Raw genomic sequence first — 21,327 nt, forward strand, 5'->3', positions numbered from 1 at the left:
GATAAGGGTGAGAAGAAGGTGTAACAGGGCGTATACATAGACATGTGATGCAAACGTAACAGAATATGTCATGAATGGGCGGAAATCATGGAGGGGGCTACCTAAGGAGCCGGGACCTCTAACCTAATGGTGCGCGCAAACTGGCAATGACGTATCACTAGGAGAAGCTGGGGGCTATGAACTCTGTGCTAGGAGCAGAGACTAAAGTCTGGAGGGTCGGAGCGACATGTACCTAAACCCTATCTAGTATCTGATGTTTAGGGAACATGTTGATATAAACTAGAAGTCAGGAGGGGAAAGGCTAACAGACTCTAAGACTGAAGCATGCATTATTCTTCATGTAGTGCGTGATGAAGAATATTAAATGACCATTAAATACAGTATTTCTCTTAACATGGAGCCCTAAAGGCTAGACAATGACGGAAACTATTGATGCGATCCAGTAGCTTAGGAATGCAGGGAAGGAGGGCTGAACTGATAACTGGAATCATAACATAGTCTTGGCAGACTTAGAGGCAGAGCCAAGCTGCACCGGGCACTGCGAGGCAGGAAGTAAGTGAAGGGTCGAGGATACAGGTGGGGGCTGTATCCCTCCTCAGCGAGGCTTCAGGAGACAGGAGCTGAATCTGATGTCCAGGCCCTTTTGAGGCCTGGAAACGGGGACTTTACAATGAAATAACGTGCACACTGGGAAACGTGGCAACGTAGCTTTACATAGGCCTGATACTCGTGTTATTCACGAGGACTGAAAACTGACATACTAGAGGTGGACACAACTGTAATTGCGTCTTTAATCGAACATGTGGAGTACATATACATATTAATCATGCACACATAACATATGATGGATGACATGTAGGGACACAGATCATGGCAAAATTTACTTTTCCACACTCCACCTACATCTGCACCCAAATTCATATGGTCACCTCACTCACCCTGCAGACACTCCTCTTACCCTTCTCTCACACTGTCGCATAACTCACCGTGCACTCACATGGGCACTCCTACCACCCAAAAAGTGAAGAGGGTTAATGTCCCTGCTATAAAGAATGTGTACCATGCAGATCAAAGAACTGAGTGTGGGTAAACTATGAGTAACGTTATATAAAAATAAAATGTTTGCCAGAAAGGTGCTATAGAGATATGGGGTGCATTGTTGGTGAGTGGTAATGAGGAAATTCAGGGAGAAGGAGGAAATGGGGAAGGGAGGCCAAAACAGACCATTGCACTATGTGCGTCCAGTGCTAGGGCCAGCCCTGGATGGGAGTGTTAGCCCCCCCGAAGTTCGGGTCTAGTTGCGCCCTGTACACAAGTATGGGCATGTCGTGCCCCATCAAGGTTTTCGTTCCAAATTCCAAAAGGACATTTTTACATGCACTGCAATCCAGCCTTTGAGGGGTTCCCGTGATAGAGGCAGCTCTGTTTTTGCCCTGATGGCCTGGAATCATCCCTTAACAGATTCTTGTAAATACTGTTTTGTTTCATTTCTTTTTAATGTGATTGATTTGAGAGAGTCTATTACAATTTGCAGAGAAATGTTTTTGTTTCATGCAACAACCATAAAAAAGTTTATTTTAGATCAAAACGGGTCCACACATTTATGTTGGTGATGTTATTATTATTCTAGGTCATGGGTAAAACAAAGCATCCTAGTAAAAAGAATTTGCGCACATTTTATCTTGAAAGATTGTGTTTTGAGCAGCGTAATAAGGCTCTGGCATTTCACAACACCCATTCACAATCCTGCAGTTTACTAAACACTCTTATTGTGTTAAACATTATTTGCCGAATATGGCCCGTGATATGCACATGGCAGTCGATTATGTAGTGTACCAGATTCCACAAATTTCTGTCAGGTGGTGGGGGGGCACAACATCTGAAAAAATTCAGCTGGGGGTGCTCAACCTACAAAAGTTTGAAGACCTCTGCTCTAACCTCTCATAGTATAAAGCCTGGTCTTTGGTCACGTCGACTATAGTAATATCAGCAACATCACAGTTGACAAACTGGTAAACTATGACCTGGACAAGACACACCCTCATCAGTTTCAGCATACTAATCCCACACATTCTCAGTTCTACTACCACATGACCCGCCTGCCACAGTTTGAAAAGCATCACAGAAGCGGACTGGGCTTCCACCCTCTGTGCACTGGTATGAGTACACACGCAATTTGCTGAAAGACATCAAGAATCTCAAGAGCTGGGTTACTGCATGCACCAATACCCCAACTTCTCTCAAGGCCAGCTCAATGACAAGAGCACAGCCAGTTCGTACAAATAGGAACTCTGGCTAGCAAAATGCTGCTGCAAGCAACTGTATCGCAAATGGAGCTCAAGTACCACAGAAAAATACATCCTTGAACCCACCCTTTAAAGCTACCATCAGCTGAAACGGACCACCAAAGGTATAGCTCTTGCAGAATCCATTAAAACCAGCACCAACAGAAGAAAGGAAAACTTCGCCATTATCAAGTACTCCACTGCTTTGCAAGGCACCAAAAATATAACTTATTAACAAGCTTCAAAAACTCAAAAATATTGTAAATCCCCACATTTCTTTGAAAGTTCACCACCTTAAAGTATTTCACTTAGTGGATAAACCAAAACTTGGTATACCTGCAGAAACTGGCCCTACACTTCAGTCTTTCTTCCCAGTGACATTTGCTCTCCTACAACACTCATTTGATTAACTACAACACCAAAGCATATCCTTAGGTTTTTTGAGTCACAAATTGTGAAAGGCCTTAAACCTCAGAATAAAAAAAAAGTCTGGATGAAAGCATCTGCCCTTGAGGTTGCATATGAAGACTACACGTCTTCACATCATCTGTTGGGACAGTAACTTCCAATTTCTGTTTTGTATATTTTCTACCATATGCTTCTATATGTAAATAGTATCTTCGTAACTACATTGTAATTGTATTTCTTATAGGTTGTACCTGTTGAGAATAGAAATTGAAAAGTTGTACATGAATAAATGTGAGTAAGAAGAGAAGGGTTTTAGGGTGAGTGATGAGATGGAAAATTGTTGAGAAGGACTGATTATTAGCTTTGATCATTATAAAAGGAACATGAAAGAAAGTTGGGAGTGATGGCAATCGTGCATGAGTTAAGTGTTGGGTGTTTAATTTTTAAAATGAGCCATTTATCAGTGTACATTTCATGCATACTGCAGAACTGATACCTTTCTACCAAGGAATTACATATAATGACTCCCCATCAAATTAACTAACACACCTTCAAGAGGACAGCACACAATAATGCCGCTTGTTGCTGTACTTAGATATTAGCACCAGGATCCACCAAAATGCTGATGGAACACAAGTGAATTTGAAAGACATCTAATATACGAAATACTGCCCGCACATTAATTATACCTACCTAAATATCAGCTCAAACCAGACAGAATTCCGGTTATTAACCAAGTATAGCACACAGAACACTGTAACACCTTGCTAAATGACAAGCACCTACAAGGCTCGAAATCTCAACTTTGACGTAACGCCAACCCACTTAGATTCACCTCGAACACCATCCTCATCCTCCAGGAATGCTTTGCCAAATAAAAAAAGAAATAATGACGCTTGACAGAGCTTTCTCTTCTAAAGAAAGGTAAATAATTTTGCTAGAAAGTGACTTTAGAGTTGCTGTTTTAGCTCCCATACTCTTGCATCTTGATGGTGATAAGGCCCAGCTTCATGACCTCACAGACTCCACATTGGCACCCATTAAGGGATCCTGAAGACTGCAGAACATTTCATGCAGGGCCTGAAGTAATGCGATCACATTAACCCATCCTGATGGTACTCCATTAGCTCCCCTTGCCACAGAGGATGGAGCGTTTTCTAGTAGGCCGGTGACCGTGGGGATGGATGGGCCAGTTAATAAGTAGAGTATGGTAATCAGTAACTTAGTTGTTGGTGTGTACTTTGTGAGGCAAGATAATATGGAACACTAATGCTATCATTGCTAGGGGTAACGTAAGGTACTTAGAGTAACATATATTGTTGCATGACATCAATTGCCAAACTGAGATACTAGGCATACGAGGAAAGGGGTACAAACAGTCAGATTGAGGGTACAGGATAAAATGCAAAAGGCAAGGTTCTTGGAATCGATCATTCAAATGCTACCATGGTACCTTATGAAAATAGAAAACAATTATGGGAATGAAGCTACAAAGTATAAAACATTTTACAGAGTAAAAAGTTTTCAATGCTACTGAGAACCTATACCACATCAGAAGAGCGGGGGAGTGAGATTAGCATAATTTGTCAAGAAGCAATCTTCCAAACCAGTTTAATCACAAGGAGTTGATACACCCTTCTAATTCTCTAAAATACTATAGAAGAACACTGACGTGGTTTCTACAAAAAAGGATTAAGACCCTCACTCATGGACAGTACATGCTTCCTCAACAGGTCTCCTTTTCACCATCCATTTAGCAGTTTTATCCACAGTGTCATTTCAATCTAGCTCTTTAAGTGAAGCATATATATGAAGATTGCCAAACTTCTCTATTGCTAGAGAAGTCTTTCAGGACCAGAGATTATAAAAAATAATGTTATTTGCTCGCTCTGTATCACATAGTTAAAAGTGTGGCATCAAGGTTCATTATATAATGTACTCCCCAGATAGTATGCTGTGCTTCATCGTTCAGACCCTCATTCACAGTGGAAATAGAATGTTTATCCACAGTGGACTCTCCCCAGATCTCTTTCATTAGCGACACTAGTGAAGTGTACCCAACTTGTCCATTTCTTTAGAGGTCCTTGGGGAACCAGATATTAGAAGCATACGATTTGTAAGAGGTAGATTAAAAATCCCTTTGTTTGTTCACTCTCTATAACATAGTTAATAGCGCAGAGTCCAGGAAATCTATACAGTGTAGTGCCCTAGTATTATGGCAACACGTTTCTGCTCCTGTCAAAGGCCCTTGTGGGTCCCAGCATTAATCAGGGTAATGGGTGTGCCCTAAAAGTCCCTAGAGAGATCCCTATCTGTTCAATATAGAGTCACACATCAATCCATCAATTGTAAAGGGGAATAAACTGCACCAGCATGCCTTGTTTAGCCAGACTCAGTACTTTTGCCCCACAGGGAGAATCAACTGAATAAATGAGTGGCACTTTGCAATTAATATGTTTCATTTCTGCTACTGGCTTGTGAGACAAATATAAGAATAACAAAGCACTCTGCATTAACCCACATACATAATCGACCATCATTATTCACATGTGCACTAATCTCACTGTTCACCGCTTTTTTAGTTTGCAAAATTGTCACAGAGTGTGCATTCGAAATGTCCACCTGGCTGAGACATATGTAGTAATGTCTGAAACATGACGATACAGATTAAAGATTTGTTCCCCCAGTTCTCTTTTGGTGAAATCGTGTCTGATTGTTTGGGAAGACATGCTTGATCATACAATGTGGTATGTTGCTGAGTCCAAAGTTGGTGTAAAACGTCTTTAAAATCAAGCAATGTTTACTCATAATCTCTTTTGTGGTGCGCACTTTCAATTCTCAATGTTCGCAGAATCATGTGACATTATTGGGTGCACAATGAGGTCTCATAACACGGTATGCATTAATGCTACATCAAGGGACATCTTTGAATGGAGTCAGATTAATTATAGCCTGTCTAGTCTTACATTCAAAATTGAAATGGTACATTTAGATAAATGTTGTTAGTAACGTTTGTGAGTGCATTGTTAAACACGAACAGCCTGCACAGTCTTTAAAATCAAGCAATGTTTACTCATAATCTCTTTTGTGGTGCGCACTTTCAATTCTCAATGTTCGCAGAATCATGTGACATTATTGGGTGCACAATGAGGTCTCATAACACGGTATGCATTAATGCTACATCAAGGGACATCTTTGAATGGAGTCAGATTAATTATAGCCTGTCTAGTCTTACATTCAAAATTGAAATGGTACATTTAGATAAATGTTGTTAGTAACGTTTGTGAGTGCATTGTTAAACACGAACAGCCTGCACAGGATTTTCAGATTAATTTAATTTTATAAGGGGCACCTCACAAAAAACTAGACCCAATGGAATATGTAATGTTGCAAGACAATACCAGTTGTTTTACCAGAATTAGATGTTATAAATTACGGCTGGACCTTTGACCTAATGGTACAGTCACTGTCTACACTGCTACTTTCTATTGCTTGAGCTTTTTACTAATTTTAACACTGGCAAATTGTGACTCTTGCTATTGACAGTCCTCAGAAACTACATAACTAGTATATAAAATTAGTTACTAATAATTATCTATTACATTACATACACAACATAAAAATGAAGGGGATAGTCTATTTATGAGTCTAGTAACTCCTGCACCGGCACATAATTACTTACAAATAATATATTTATTGTTTGATAACATGTAATATTACATTATTTTTTAATTCAAAATAGTTTATTAAAATATTTTATAACTGAATGAATAAATATGTACTTTTTATATTTTTTAACATTAATTTATCTTTATTTATGTTTTTACCTATTTAAATTATTTGTATTTAATGTCCTTACACCCATGCTTTTCTATGAGAGGTTGTTGCAGTAAAATGTTTGGTCATGTGTAGTCCTAGACTTACAACTGATTTGTGGTTATTTGCAGAAACTTACACTAAGATATTCGGAATACCAAGAAGTATTAAATTTACTTTTACAGTGTAAGCTACCTTTGTAATCAGGCCCAAAGAGTATACAGACATTCATTATATGTGTCAGAGGGCTCCAGGTTAATATTAGTCTATACATAGATGCCTAATATGCTACCTGTGAACAGGAGTGAGACATGAGGGTCCCGATTCACAAAGGTAAATTGAGACAAAAGTCTAACTTTACGATTTTCGATATCCATAAAGGGCATTTACGAGTAGTAAAGTTAGACTTTTGTCTCAGTTTAACTTAAGTTTTGTTCTCAGTTAGACTTAAGACCAAAACTGGCACAATAGTCTAACTTTACTACTCATAAATGTCCTTTGTGAATACAGAAATTCATAATGTTAGACTTTCATGTCAGTTTACCTTTGTGAATCGGGCCTGAGATTTTTATTTGTATACTCATTTAAGGGTATATGTATACCTTGAACAATATTCCTAAATATTTATGAATATAAATACAAATGTTCTTTGGAAAAGTTTAACAAAACACTTTATCAGGGGAAATGTCTGGAATTTTCACATTTGTCCTTTGTTTGTGGGACTTCAAAGATTGTGAAAAAGGTGAAGGATTTCAGAGTGAACATGAAGATTGTGTGAAATTACTCCAGCTCTTATTATTCCCCAAGATATGTCCAAGAACCTGATATACATGAACAGAATGGCTAAAATCATGATAAAATACTGTCTGTGTCATGATAAAACAAATCAATCAGGAGTGGACATATAGAGAAGTATGGCATCACTTCTGCTTGCCAAATGTTCTGATGGAGACTTTCATCTTGTCCTATTGTAGCATACTGTTTTAGTTACCTTTCTTGAAATGTTTGCAGGAATTCTTTTGCTTCTTCAGGGTTTTTTATGAGGAAGTTCTGAAACATGCCAAGTGACTCTACATACCCCATCAATTCTGCAATGGATATGGTTCTCTTCAACAAAATTTTAGTAACTCTGTAAACAATAAAGAGGATACAGGCTGTAGATTACGTCCATCATCATGCACTGACAAACTCATCTTCCATTATAAGTATTGATTCTAGTTGTAAACAGTGTAAGATACACAACATGTGAGTATTTATTTGTACGTTTTTTGCTGACATAGTTTTTAGAGACTATGGAAACTGTTTTTTAAACCAAAGGCCTAGTTTGGAGTTGGTTTATCCTGGAAAATCCTCAGATTCCTGATTGCACTGTTAAACCTGTAAAGGAATGCAATGGGAATATTCCCTGAACATGCATGCAATAAAGTGCTTGCAAAACACACTGATTTAAACTTCTGATTTAGTGGTAAGTGCAATGGACACTTTAATTCGACATTTCCAGGAGCGACACCTACATAGATGTCTTCAATTTAACACTGGCGCCCTCTTGGTTTCATTGTAGGCCGATGACACTATTTTATACACTCTAGAACCCCAGTTGAACTTAGAACCGCTCATTAGAGTGATTAATTGTTTTGGTCAACACTGCGGTCTGGGCATCAATTGGCACATGTTGGTTATTTTTCCCTCGACCCCCAGCACGAACCCCTGGTCCTGTAAATTCCCTCTTCAATGGAGTTTGGTCTTGGTCAAATAGTTGGGCATTCACATCCACTTGGATACGGATCAGATCATCCGCCTTAATTATAGGAAGGCAGTCGGGCAGTTGAGGCCCAGGTGGAGAGATGGCTGCGACTCCAGTTGTCCATTGAATGCAGAGTCTCCATTATTAGGATGATTGTTCTCCCCAAATTTGTATATCTTTTTAATAACATCCCCATCCCCCTCCCAAACAGGTTATTTTTACAGATACGGTCGTATCTCACAAGGTTGGTCTGGGGTGGTAAACAGGCATGCATCCGCTGGCAGGTTCTTACCTTAGCATATAAAAGAGGAGGGTATGGGGTTCCAGATTTCCAGTTCTTTTATCTCATGGCTCAGTGCAGCTACACCTTTTCATGGTACCACCCTGACGCCAGGAAACTGTTTCATCGCCCTGAGGCAAAGTTTGTTCTTCCCGAGTGACTGGCTCTGTTACTGCCTAGGGGTGTGCCCAGGAACCCTATTGCTATACAGACAGTTACAATTACTAGCTGGGCAAGCTTAAACGATACGCTGGCACTTATGTGCTATACTCCTCGGCTCTTCCTCTCCCAAATGCCCGCTGGCTTCCTATAACGGGTGAAAAGCTAGTGCAATGCAGAAGTGAAAATTGAGCGGTAGATTCATGAATACAATATGTGCCCAAACAAAGTATGAAGAAGCATGCTCGGTCGTTTTTGGGTAAATGGTGACATGGAATGCTGGTCATGAATAAACACAAAAAGGAATGGCACGAGCATAATAATACATTTGAAAGACAAGCTGAGTCATACGTGAGTAAATGTCAAAAGTCAACAATAGTACTGATATCAATAGGAGCGGTAGATTCATGAATACAATGTGTGCCCAAACAAAGTTTGAAGAAACAAGATCGGTCGTTATTGGGTTAATGGTGACATGGAATGCTGTTCATGAACAGCCTACAAAAGGAGCGGCACGAGCATAAAATAAAATTAAAGGACATCATGTTTCAGGATGTAATATTTGCAATTATTAGATCCTGAAACACAACCAAGCATGCTTCTTCATACGTTGTTTGGGCACATATTGTATTCATGAATCTACCGCTTCTACTGAAATCAGTACTAGTGTTGACTTTTGATATTCACTCACGTATGACTTAGCTTGCTCCTCTGATATAAAAACACATTTCCTTGGCACACCCTGTGTTTTGAATTTTACACCTTAGTACTACAAGCAATAGACATGTCGAAACTTTAATACGATTACCACACTAGACTTTGGCTTTTCTGACTTATGTCTAATTAACTGCTTAATTCATGCTGTAGCCAATCACCCATGATACAGTTGACTATCTTTTCTTTACAGCGTTTTCATTAGAACCTGACCTTCGCATATACTAACTTTTGTCTTCTCTTAGGAACGAGTATAATGGATTGGTTTTTTTTTTTACTGTGTTTAAAATGTATATATTACTCATCCTAGTTCATGCAATTTTCCTAGATCTCACCGTGTCACTACACTACTTCTGGACTGCTTCTTTATTTATATAAAGTCACTATATTATGCTTTAGTCACAACATAGGGTCTCCACTATTAGATAGGTGTGCTCAATCTCTCACACCCTCACCATCCTTCATTAACCTTTTCAATGCAATTTGCATTCATTGAATTTGTGTCTTATGATTCTCATACCTTATGTCCTTCCCAGCCCTGAAGATTCATATCCTTCACACGATGTGATGAAACACGTGTCGCCTAGTTGTATTTGCATATGTACTGATCAAGATTGAACTATAAACTAACGTTTACATCACTGGATATCAAACTCATTTACTTAAACTTTATCTAACTTGTCTGGTTCTGAGAGAAGAACCAAGAATTTTGATATGTGTGCACAGGACTTGTACTCAGATAGTGCAATGCACACTAACGAAATTTGATATATCTACGATGAGTGATTTGTAACCCGGCGGGCACATTTTCAGAAGATGACCGATTCCACGATGCTAATTTTTATAGACAGATTTGTACTTAGACAACTACTCTCTGTGGGAGAGGTGTGGCGCCGCGGCCAGGGCGACTGACGCTGGAATCTGGGGACCACCGTTCGATCCCCGGCTCCGGCGGCAGGTTAGCCCAGCACCATGTGACTCTGGGCAATAGCTCGCTTAATCTTCCCGACGGCCCCCAGCGCCTAGAGACCCTTACGGGTGATTGTGCGCTTTACAAATGTGGACTTTACTTTACTCTCTGCTTTACGGGCAATGCTCCCTGGGTTCCCCCTGGAAACTAGACTTGTTTGCCCCTCTTTCCTTTATTATCCAAACTATATAAGTCTTGCTCCAAAATGATCCTGATTATAGATGATACGGTCTTTAGGGATTGGGAGGCAATCTGGGCAGCCCTAACACGAATGATCAATGGGTCAAGTGCTGTGCAGTCATGAAGGACGTCTCATTGAACAGCCGGCATGAACTGCTACATTTTATTTTCTTACGCAAAAAATTAATTACCCCTACCAAAGCTCATAGAATTGATCTGAGTGCCCCACACGCTGACTTTGCCCACCTCACTTGGACCTGCCCCACTATACAACCATACAGGGAGAAAGTTCACAAAATGCTAGCCGACATGACTAAGCTGTCCCTCATCCCCACACTGGAAGTTGCATTCCTGGGTTACACTGTAAATTTCCCCAAAACGGTTTGGAAATTCGCGTCGCTTAGCTTGCTGTTAGCCAAGCGAGAAATCGCTATCTACTGGCTTCATAGGACTACCCCACTTTTGAAAAGTTGGTTGAATAGTCTAGCCTACTGTAACAGTAATAGCGAAGTTTATTCCAGCACACTGCCCTGTTCCTACTGTCCCAAATACATCTGGGATCCCTACAGGACATATGTTGACTCCCTTCAAACTTCCGCTGATTCAGTGCTGGAATTGGGCATAGTCCCTACAGGGTTTCGATGGTCGCGACCACGCACAAGACAGATTTTCTACGCAGTATTGCATATTGTAGCGATGGATCTCTTCTCTCTAGGGAATCTCACACACAAGGGCTGAGGTTGGATGTGCCCATAATACCCATTACCAGACGATAACTGGTTCTACACTGGATTCTAAGGGGACATTGGGGTTTATTTTATCCGACAAATTCTTACTCACCTGGCTGCTAGTGTTCTCCTTTTGATTATGAGCCATGACAGACTCTAGGTTGTAATTGCTATGTTGGTAAGTATCTCCTCGTACGCCTAACCTGTCACTAGATAGCGCGCTGCAGGGCGGACTAGCTACCAAGGCAATAGCGTTTTTAAATAACTCCCGTTTTGTATTTTGTTTGCGTTTTTAAATAACTCCCGTTTTGTATATTGTTTAATTTAAATTGGATTTACCTTGTTTTTATGCTGTGCGCCGTCCCCTCACCTGCATCATAATTGTTTAAGCACCGCGCTTTGGCGGGTCCCTTGAGTCACCTTTCGCTTTGGCCGCCATCTTGGGGGGAGATTTGGACACCTGGCGGCGCCATATGGGTTAGCAGACCACCTGTCACAAGGACACGCTGACCTGCATATGAGGCGGGCATTCTAGGCGCAGCATTTGGGCGCAGTGTTTGTGCCGTAGTGACGCTGGAGTCATGCCAGAGTCCAGCCCGTCTGCGCCCGTCCGTGCTAAGGATGGGCTAAAGGGCGGTAGACTCTGGACTTCGGGTGTATTCGATATGCCTCCCGTGGCAGGTCCTTTATATTCTTATCACGATTTCACTCGTTTGAGACCTGTTCGGCTTCCATGCCACTTCTCCTGCTCTCCGGACACTCTCTGAGATGCTTTTTACTGCAATTGTTTTAACATTCGTGGCAAGCTATCGACAGCTTGCTCCCTTAGACCTCCCCTTTCTACTGCTATCTCCCCCATGCTGCCTCCCCGGAAGGAATTGGGCTTCTTTATTAGTACTAGATCTTTAGTGAAGAATAACATCGCCTTTCGGGATTTTGCCACAGCAAGAAAGCCCACATGGGTGTTCCTCACCGAAACATGGGCCACTGAGTCCTAGGGACCGGACTTGGTAGAGGCTGTGCCGGACGGGTACTCTTTAGTTAGATTGGATAGAGTGGGGCGTAGAGGAGGCGGCCTTGGTATTCTCTACAAGACCTCTCATACCTGTCATACTACTCAACTCTCCAGGCCCTCCGACCTTTTTCAAGCCCTTCACTATCTTATAAAATCTCCGGATGCCGCTCCTTTTGTAGTCATCTTGGTGTACAGGCCCCCCGGGCCCAGGACAGATTTCTGTCAGTCTCTTTTTAACACCTTAGAGCCCTACTTCGGATCTGCCAATATGACTGTCCTGGGCGATTTAAATTTTCACCTAGACAATCCTGACTCTAAAGACTCCTTGGCCCTTCTGGACTCACTATCAGCATGTGATCTTGTGCAATTGGTCAAACATCCCACTCATCAGGTGGGTCATATATTGGATGCGGTATTCTCTAATGATGACAGGCTTACAATAGAGGTTCCCATTAGCCTGGTCCGACCACTTTGCCGTCCCTCTGGAGCTTCAGATTGCCCCGCTGCCTGCAAAGATTGGTGCCCCTAGTCATACTAAATCTAGGAGGAACTTTAGAAAAATTACGAGCGCCTCGCTGGCTCCGCTGATGCAAAATTACAAAGCGGGCCTCTCTGAGGATGTTAATCTTGTCGCTTCGTAACTGTCCAAAGCCATTAGTGCAGCATTTGACGTGCTGGCTCCCCTGTTCTCTTGCTATTCTGCGAGAAAAAAACCCTCGGCACCCTGGTTCTCGGTTGCCCGCTTGTCCCATCCAATTACAGACCCATCAGCTTACTGGATACTACCCAGAAACTGATGGGCCAAATTTTACTCGACAGATTATTGGGCTGGATGGAGGAGAACAAAACATTGACCACCCTACAAGCCGGATTTAGATCGGGCGTCTCGACCATGGACCAGATCTTCCGGCTCCAGGTCCTATACTGGAAAACGGCAAGAGTAGAGGGTGGAAGCCTCTACCTTGTTTTCGTGGACCTGCGGGCGGCGTTCGATCTGGTTCCTAGGGAGGGGCTCTGGACGGTGTTAGAGGAAGTAGGTCTCCCGCCCTATTTATTGGATGCCCTAATTAGATTTCATACATGGAATTATGCACAGGTGAGGTGTGGGAGGAACGGGGAATTATCAGCTCGCTTCCCTGTAACCCGGATCGTACGTCAAGGCTGCGTACTGGCCCCCACTCTTTTCAGTCTATACGTTAATGGACTGATAGATGAACTCAACAGTGTTAGGGACAATGATGCTCTGCGTCTGGCTTCCGGCCGGGTGCCCGCTCTGATGTTCGCGGACGACACTCTGCTGTTGTCGCGGACATCATCGGGCATCCAGCGGGTCCTGGACGGGTTTGTGACCTTTTGTGCCTCACGTGAATTGGAGGTTAACTTAGAGAAAACCAAGTTTATGATTTTCAATCCCCCGAGGCACACCCGCCCGAATCCCGCTCTGAGTGGTACTCCCTTAGAACGAGTTAAGACTTTCATTTACCTGGCGGTTACGTTGACCGAGTAGTTTGTATGGGACCATCAAGTATCCAAATCTTCCCTGAGACTGTCGCAGGTTATGGGAGGTATCGGCACATTCCATAGAACTTCAATATTCAAACCAGTTGCCCCTGTACTCGAGATTTATAAAACACAGGTGAGGTCAGCAGCCTTGTATGCTGCAGAACTTTGGGAACACACGAACATACATAACCTACTGAAGGTAGAACAGGCCTTCATGCGTAGTCTGGTTGGCCTTCCCCAAAGCACGCCTCTCATACCACTACGGTTGGATATGGGCCTGGAACCCATCAACGAACTGGCAGCTGCACGACCTCTACTCTACTGGAGAAGGCTGTGGTCTGTGCCAGAGCTTGCATCCTTTAGAGCAGAATTCATTGCAATTTGGGGGCAGCTAAAGAATAAGAACATACCCTGGCTAGTTCATATAAAGGCTCTCCTCTACCAAGTTGGTTTGCCCCAATTGTGGGACACACCGGAGGATAGCTGCGTGAGGACGCAAAGGTCTGCGCTAGTGGCGGCCGTAAGGTCTCATAACCTCAAAATACTGTACTGCTCGACTTCCTTGGGTAGGCTGTCTACTGAGTTCCTATTGATGAAAATTGAACCCAAGACGGAGGTATTCCTGGACTTAGTGCAGCCTTTAATCGCAAGAAAATTATACACCCAACTGAGGCACGGTTCTATACCTATTGGGGCATTGACATCTAAATGGGTAAAGTCGATGGAGGGCTACTGTCCTGCCTGTAATTATTGCAGGGAAGACATTGTGCATATTTTCTTTTTCTGCCCGGCATATAGCGAAATTCAGAAATGTTGGATTATCCCACTGTGTAAAAACTTGGGTCTTAGACAATGTGCACAAGCTTGCAGAGTTTTAACATACGATACTGCCCCTCCCATTGTCTTCGCTGTCTCCCGATTTTTATATGGCATGTGGCGGAGAAGAACTGTTTTTATTTACAAAAAGTATTGGCCCCTTGCTTTTTTTCTCACCTTTGATAACTTAATGTTTAATAACTTTTTAAATTGTTCATATTGATGGTTTTATTTCTGTGCTTGTATATATTTTATTGCACTTTTATGGTCATTGACCGAAATAAAGTTATCAAATGAAAATATTTAAAAGATGAACACAGAGAATTTAATGTGTTGAGGTTCCTACAGTGAAAAGCTCCTATAAAACCATTGTTATTGTTAGGAATCTAGCAGAGTCCAAGAATAGAATGCTAAAGTGCAGTTTGTGGGACATCCATCTTTTTTGCATATTCACACCAGGGTTTTCAAATGTTTTACCTATTGTTGCCGGCTAAAAACCCTATGGACATTACCCTAGTGTCCAGTAGTAAACAACTTGTTCTCCCCAATAAACCTGGTTAAATTAGATTATTCCTGATTGTCACATTTAATGTGCCCCAAGTAAATGGTGTAGAACATGCAGATAGCTCTTGGAAGTAAATGCCACTTCTGCACTGTACATCGTATTATGCCATTCACTATAGTGGCAGTGCAAAGTAACCTCATTACACCCCACCCAGATGAAAGCCCAGGACCTATTTAGGCCAGGTAGGAAGGGCTGAAACATGTTGGTGCGGAATTTAGGGTCATAGGACCATCACATCCTAAACACCCATTTGTACATATTTTAACCTTCGCTCCCAATCCACTATTAAAGAATTCTTTATGAGTGGGTGAGGAATTTTATCTTTAATGTTACTCCCCAATACACAAAATCTTTAGGTGCTCCCTGAAATATTGTTGAGCCCTCCCTGGCCTTTAGGAGTTGGGGTGAGCCCCATGATGAAGCATGTCACTATTAGAGTGAGTGAGGGCTAATAAAAGAAAGGTGTTTCTTTCCCTTCAAACCTGTTACAGAGGTTTGGCTATACATATAATCCTCTGAAGATTTCTGTTTTTGAGAGAGTTACCATCATACCCTTAGGAACCCCCACCCACGGTTTGTTACCTCTTTTTTGTTTTCCTCTGCTCCTGGAGGCCATAACTACTAAGTCAGGGGAAGGACTTTCATTTGGTTGTAAGTATATGAAATAGAGAGGACATGTCTTTTCTACCCTCGTGATTGAGGACCTCTCTACCCGCCAGGGACCCCTTGGTCCTAAGACTTTGTGTATTAGGTTCAGGCCTGTGCTGACCTCAGGCCTGTGCTGTACAGAGTGACTACAGTATACTGTAAAACATCTGCAGTGTGACCTATCAAAATAACCCTTTTTGACAGATGAAGGCCTCTCTTTTTATATATCAGTAAGTAACCCATTGTAGGCCTTGTGGTACACAAGGCAGGGTGCCTGACATTTAAAAGTGGGACATGCAAAAAAGTATTACCATGTCTCTACAGTGGCAAGGCCCAACATGCTATTTTACTGTGACAGGTCTAGATGAGCTATGTAGAAAAGAACAGCACAATTGAAAATAATAATACTGTATTATGGGAGTGGGACCAGCTAGAAAAATAATGACTCTACTGTTTTTTTTAGTTATTAAACTTCCAGCTCAACAGTAAAGTTAGACTTTTATTAAATATTAAGGAAATGTAACTTTCAGAAAGCTACCTTTACAATGCCTTGCACTCCTGGAGGCTAATTTGTAGGACCTCCCCAGCAACTCCTAGCAAGTACTTGGCATGAATGAGGTGTGAACTAGGTATAACATTCCTCCCAGGAGCTACACAATAGGTCAGCTTGATAGACAAGTCTCACAGAATGGGTAGGACCGACTCCTCTGTTCTCAGCAGAATATTCAGACTGCTGGCTGTGGTCATCCTCTTGGCATAACAGTGTCAAACTCTGCCTGACAAGTCTCTCTGAAGCACAGGTTTATGCTCTAAAAGTGAACAACAGGACAAGAGAATAGGTTTGTTTCGAGTGCAGTGCCTGTTTCAAACTAGATTTTAGCGGTAGATGCGAGAAGACACTGGTGATTTCCCTCCCACACATATAACCACCCATCAACGCCCAAGTTGCACATGCCTAAATACTTTGGCCATCTTCACAATTTCCATGCAGATATCAGTTTTGGTCAGGTTACAGTAAGGCAAACACACACTACTGAAAAAAAAGGTGTGGTCATCACCACGAACCTTTACTCGATTGAGTGTGCCCAAAAATCATCCCTAACCTCTAACTGGTGCAAACCATGAACGTGGTACCCAAGGTTCCCTCCTTGATAACATGCAGAAGAAGAGAAGATACTTGGATCCGCTGTCTATGACCTGAGAGGTGTCTGGAAGAACCAAACCAATTTCTCCTTGTACCCATTACAAATGAGTGGAATCCAAGGGTCAGTTGCCTGGCCTCCTGTGTCACTATAGGGCACTATAAACTTCAAGAGGCCTTTTTAGTGAAGCGCCATATGCTGTCAGACTCAGTCTGATAACCTGGAAGTTTCTGAATGTTTTCCCCTGGGGCCCTGGAGGCCTTAGGCATGTACTGTGGTTGTCTGTAGACCAGAGGAATGTTTGGAAAGTTTCACAACTTTTTTCCAGCTCTCCAGGCTTCAGATGGACCAATCTGCTTGTTGGATCTGAACAGAGCACCATCAATGTAGGCCTCACATCATGCTTGGGTCTTGTTTTTTCATTTTCATAAACAACCATTGATGCTATGCACCTTTTTGCACTATTTCTACATAAAATTAAAAGAAATCATATCTCCGGTTCACCTCATTGAATTTTTGGACTTTTGTTTATTACATTTTACTCTATTTTCCTTATTTGGTTTGGAGATTTTTATTGCATGATGCTTTGACTTCACTACTGTTTTGGCATCCCTGAAAGTAGGTCCTCCTTTAACCCATCTGGGAGAGTACAGGGAAGATAAAGGAGAATTAGTTCCTCACGTACAGACTGCATTGCCTCTGAAATTTCTGTAGTAACATCTGTCTCTGACAAGAGGGACGACTACATAGATAAGGAATACCAAAGGATCCACCTGGGGAAACTGAGACTCTGGCTCAAGAAGGATCAGTTGGGCCTTGACCAGGACGCATTTGAAGTGCAGAAGGCGAGGAACAATTTAGGACTAGAGTCTCATGGTGGCAGCCTCAGTGTTTCTAGGTTCAGTAAACCCTCCTTTGGCACTAAGAACCTGAGCAGGATAGTCCCTCCGTAACAGGAGGGTGATGATTTCCACAAATAGATCACTGCTTAAGAGAGGTCCTGTAAAGTACAGAAGGTCCCTCAAGGGCTGTTGGACAGCTATCCTGTGGCTTTCTTTTGCTAAGATAAGTAGAGATAAGCTCATCACTGTTAGAAAAGAGGATGCTGACAATTACTCAGTACTGGATTGTATTCTCATAGATTGGTTTGGCGTAACCACTGAGCAGTATAGGATTAAGTTAAGAGATACCCAGAAAGCATAAACCCAGGACTGAGTCTATTTTATAGACAGTTCTATTAAGGCTCTAGAAGGCTGACTTCTTCTAAATCCCAAGATAAGAGTGGGGACAAGGATGAAGTTAAGAATAGTCTTCACAAGGGCCACAAAAAACTAAATCTGGGGTTGAGTCCCAAAATTCCAAGAAAGGCAAAAAGAAACCTTGGTGCTATGTTTTTAAGGTAAAAGCCCATTGGACAAGGGATGCTGATTGTCCAAAGGCCAAGGAAACTTCTGCTACCTCTGCTACCACTGCCACTAAGGCACCTGCTTCCCCTAGCACATATAAAGTGGTAGTACAGCTACCAAGGAGTTAGTTGGGATAACTTTGTTTTCTCAGATAGGTTCTGACTTAGTCCGAACTCCAGCTCAGGCTGTTCAAGTCTGTGATGGTGGTATGGACCTTGCCAACTTACTGATAAGTCCCACTAACCTGGGCAAGTAGAGACAACATCCTTTGATCAATGGAAGATAAGTAATGGCTTACAGGGACACAGGGGCCAGTGTCAGTATTGTGACAAAGAACCTTGTGTCCCCTGAGCAGATCATACTTGGAAAAGTGTACCAAGTCACCAACGCTAACAATGTCAGGACTGACTGTTTCTTGGGCCTTGTTAACCTCAGCTGGGGAGGGGTAACTGGACCTAAAAAGGTTGTGGTATCTCCAGGAATACCTGTAGATTGGCTGTTGGGCAATAATCTAGAAACTTACGCCTTAGCTGAAGCAGAGTTCAAGACTCATGCAGAGATGATGGGCATCTCTGCCAGTTTGTTTGTTGTCACCAGGGCTCAGGTTAAACAATACTGCACTAACAAGGCACTGGTTCCTGGAAGAGAAGGAGTAAGAGGGGTAAGGATTTAACCTCCTCACAAACTATCAGTGAAGATCAGCCTCCTGAGGGAGAGGATCTCCGCCTCTGTGAAGGTATTGTTCCAGAGGAACGTGGGCCTGACAAAGCAGAGTTCTTGGGGGCAGGGGGCCCTTCGAGGGCAGAATTAACTTTAAAGCAGCAGACCTGCCCCTCTATTGTACCCCTCAAACAGCAAGCTGCTGACAAGGAAGCAGAGAATATCAGTGGGTCCCATAGGATCTATTGGGAAGGTGGACTTTTGTACTCTGTGAGGAGAGACCCTAAGCCTGTTGCCAACAGGAGGTTGGTAATACCGCAGAGGTTTCCTCCTCTCCCTAGCTCATGATATTCCTCTTACAGGACACTTAGGGCAAAGCAAGACTTGGGACAGACTTGTCCCTCATTTTTACTGGTCCCATATGTATGCAGGCACCAAGGAGTTTTGTCACTCCTATGTAACTTGCCAAGCCTGTGGTAAGTCAGGTGGCACTACAAAGACTCCCTTAATTACACTCCATTTGAAAGGGTAGGGATTAATTGTTGCCCTCTCGATTCTTCCAATTACATCTGGGGCACAGTTACATCCTAGTGGTGGTGGACCATGCCACTAGGTGCCCAGAAGCTATTCCCATTAGAACCACTACAGCTTCTGTAGTGGCCAGGGCCCTCCTGGGAATCTTTTCCAGAGTGGGCTTCCCTAAGGAGGTCTTAACAGACAGAGGTACAAACTTCATGTCTAGTTACATCACTGCCATGTGGAAAGAGTTTGGGGTGAACTGCAAGTTTATCACACCCTACCATCTACAGTGCAATGGGCTTGATAAAAGGTTCAACAAGACCCTAAAGGGTATGATTATGCTACTCCCAGAAAAGCTTAGGCAAAAATGGGATGTTTTACTACACTGCCTTGTCTTTGCCTACCAAGAGGCTCCTCAGGAGGGTGTTCGCTACAGCCCATTTGAGCCTATGTTTGAACATTTAGTTAGGGGTTTGTGTCTAGTGAAGGAAGGCTGGGCGCAACCTCTCAAATCTCCTAAACAGGACATTATGGACTATGTCCTTGGCCTGCGTTCATGCATGGCTGAGTACATGAAGAAGACTAGCAAAACCTGGAGGCCAGCTAGGAAACTTCAAAAAGCTTAGTATGACCAAAAGTCTGTCTAGACTGTTTACCAGCCAGACCCCAGCAGCTCATCAAGACAAGTAGAGTGCCCCACACACTATCCTTGAACAAAAGGTGAGGTCACCTACTTATTGTACTCCCAAAAGTCCCCCTGGGGTCCTTCATGTGAAACCTTTTCTAGACAGTGCTGATATGGGTGTGCTCATGGCAACTGATGAGGGACAGGGGGAGAGAGTGACCCACTCTATGATCTCCTCTCTCAGAACCATGATTATGGGTCAGTAGATGGAATAGCCTTGTTATGCAGTCTGACTGACCAACAGCAAGCTGATTGCAGGCAAGTCCCCAATCAGTATAGACATATGTTCTCTCTGTTACCCAGTCAGACCACCTGGTGTACCCACAAAGTGGGCACAGGTGACAGCCTTAATGCAAAGAGTAAATCTACAAACAGCCTCACCATGTCAGGGATTGCATCAGGACAGAGGTCCAAAATATGCTGGAATTGGGGGGTCATTGTGCCTTCAGAGAGCCACTGGGCTAGTCCAGTAGTCCTTGTGCCAAATAGTATAGCATATCTAGATGAAATAGCTGTCTTTAGCTCCACCTGGGAGCATCACCTGGTCCAACTCAGAAATGATCTGGAGGCCCTGCAAATGACAGGCCTCACTATCAAGGCCACCAAGTACCAAATAAGGCAGAGCATGGTTGTGTACTTGGGCCACCAGATAGGTGGAGGCCATGTTCAATCACTTGAGAGTAAAATCCAAACCATTCACCTGGAAAGGTTCTTTTAAGTGCATGGATTTTTCTGACTCCCCTGCCCTGGCGTTAAGCTGGATGCAGTGACAATACAGGGTCATTAGGCCCTTTGTGTGATGGTTGAACACAGGATTTTGAGGTGTTAGTGGGGCTGTTCTTAGCTCTGCCCCTCCATCCTTCGAGTAGATGGCTCATCGAGGTACATCTAATTCCTCTATTGTGTGACTCTCTGGGAGGAATTCGCTGCATCTAAATGTCAACTATACCCAGTCATGTCACCCAAGACAGGCTAGGGGAACAAAAGGGCTAAGGGAAGAATAATGCTAGCTTTCTAAACATCCAGTTGGCTGGGTATAACCTGGGATAACATGGTGAGCAAAAGAACAATGGATTCAACCAAG

At 42.7% G+C, this 21,327-nt stretch overlaps 1 protein-coding gene across 1 annotated transcript in view; it reads right to left on the reverse strand.

Annotated features, from left to right (window-relative positions):
• The window catches only part of LOC144767610 (putative methyltransferase DDB_G0268948), a 191,615-nt gene that overhangs the window by 64,697 nt on the left and 105,591 nt on the right, over positions 1–21,327 (reverse strand). Inside the window, exon 5 of the mRNA XM_078651013.1 lies at positions 7,501–7,638. Within this exon, the coding sequence (XP_078507139.1) occupies positions 7,501–7,638 (138 nt within the window). The remainder of the gene's footprint in view (positions 1–7,500; positions 7,639–21,327) is intronic.

This window comes from Lissotriton helveticus, chromosome 7 (assembly GCF_964261635.1).
Source record: "Lissotriton helveticus chromosome 7, aLisHel1.1, whole genome shotgun sequence".
Taxonomy (NCBI): domain Eukaryota; kingdom Metazoa; phylum Chordata; class Amphibia; order Caudata; family Salamandridae; genus Lissotriton; species Lissotriton helveticus.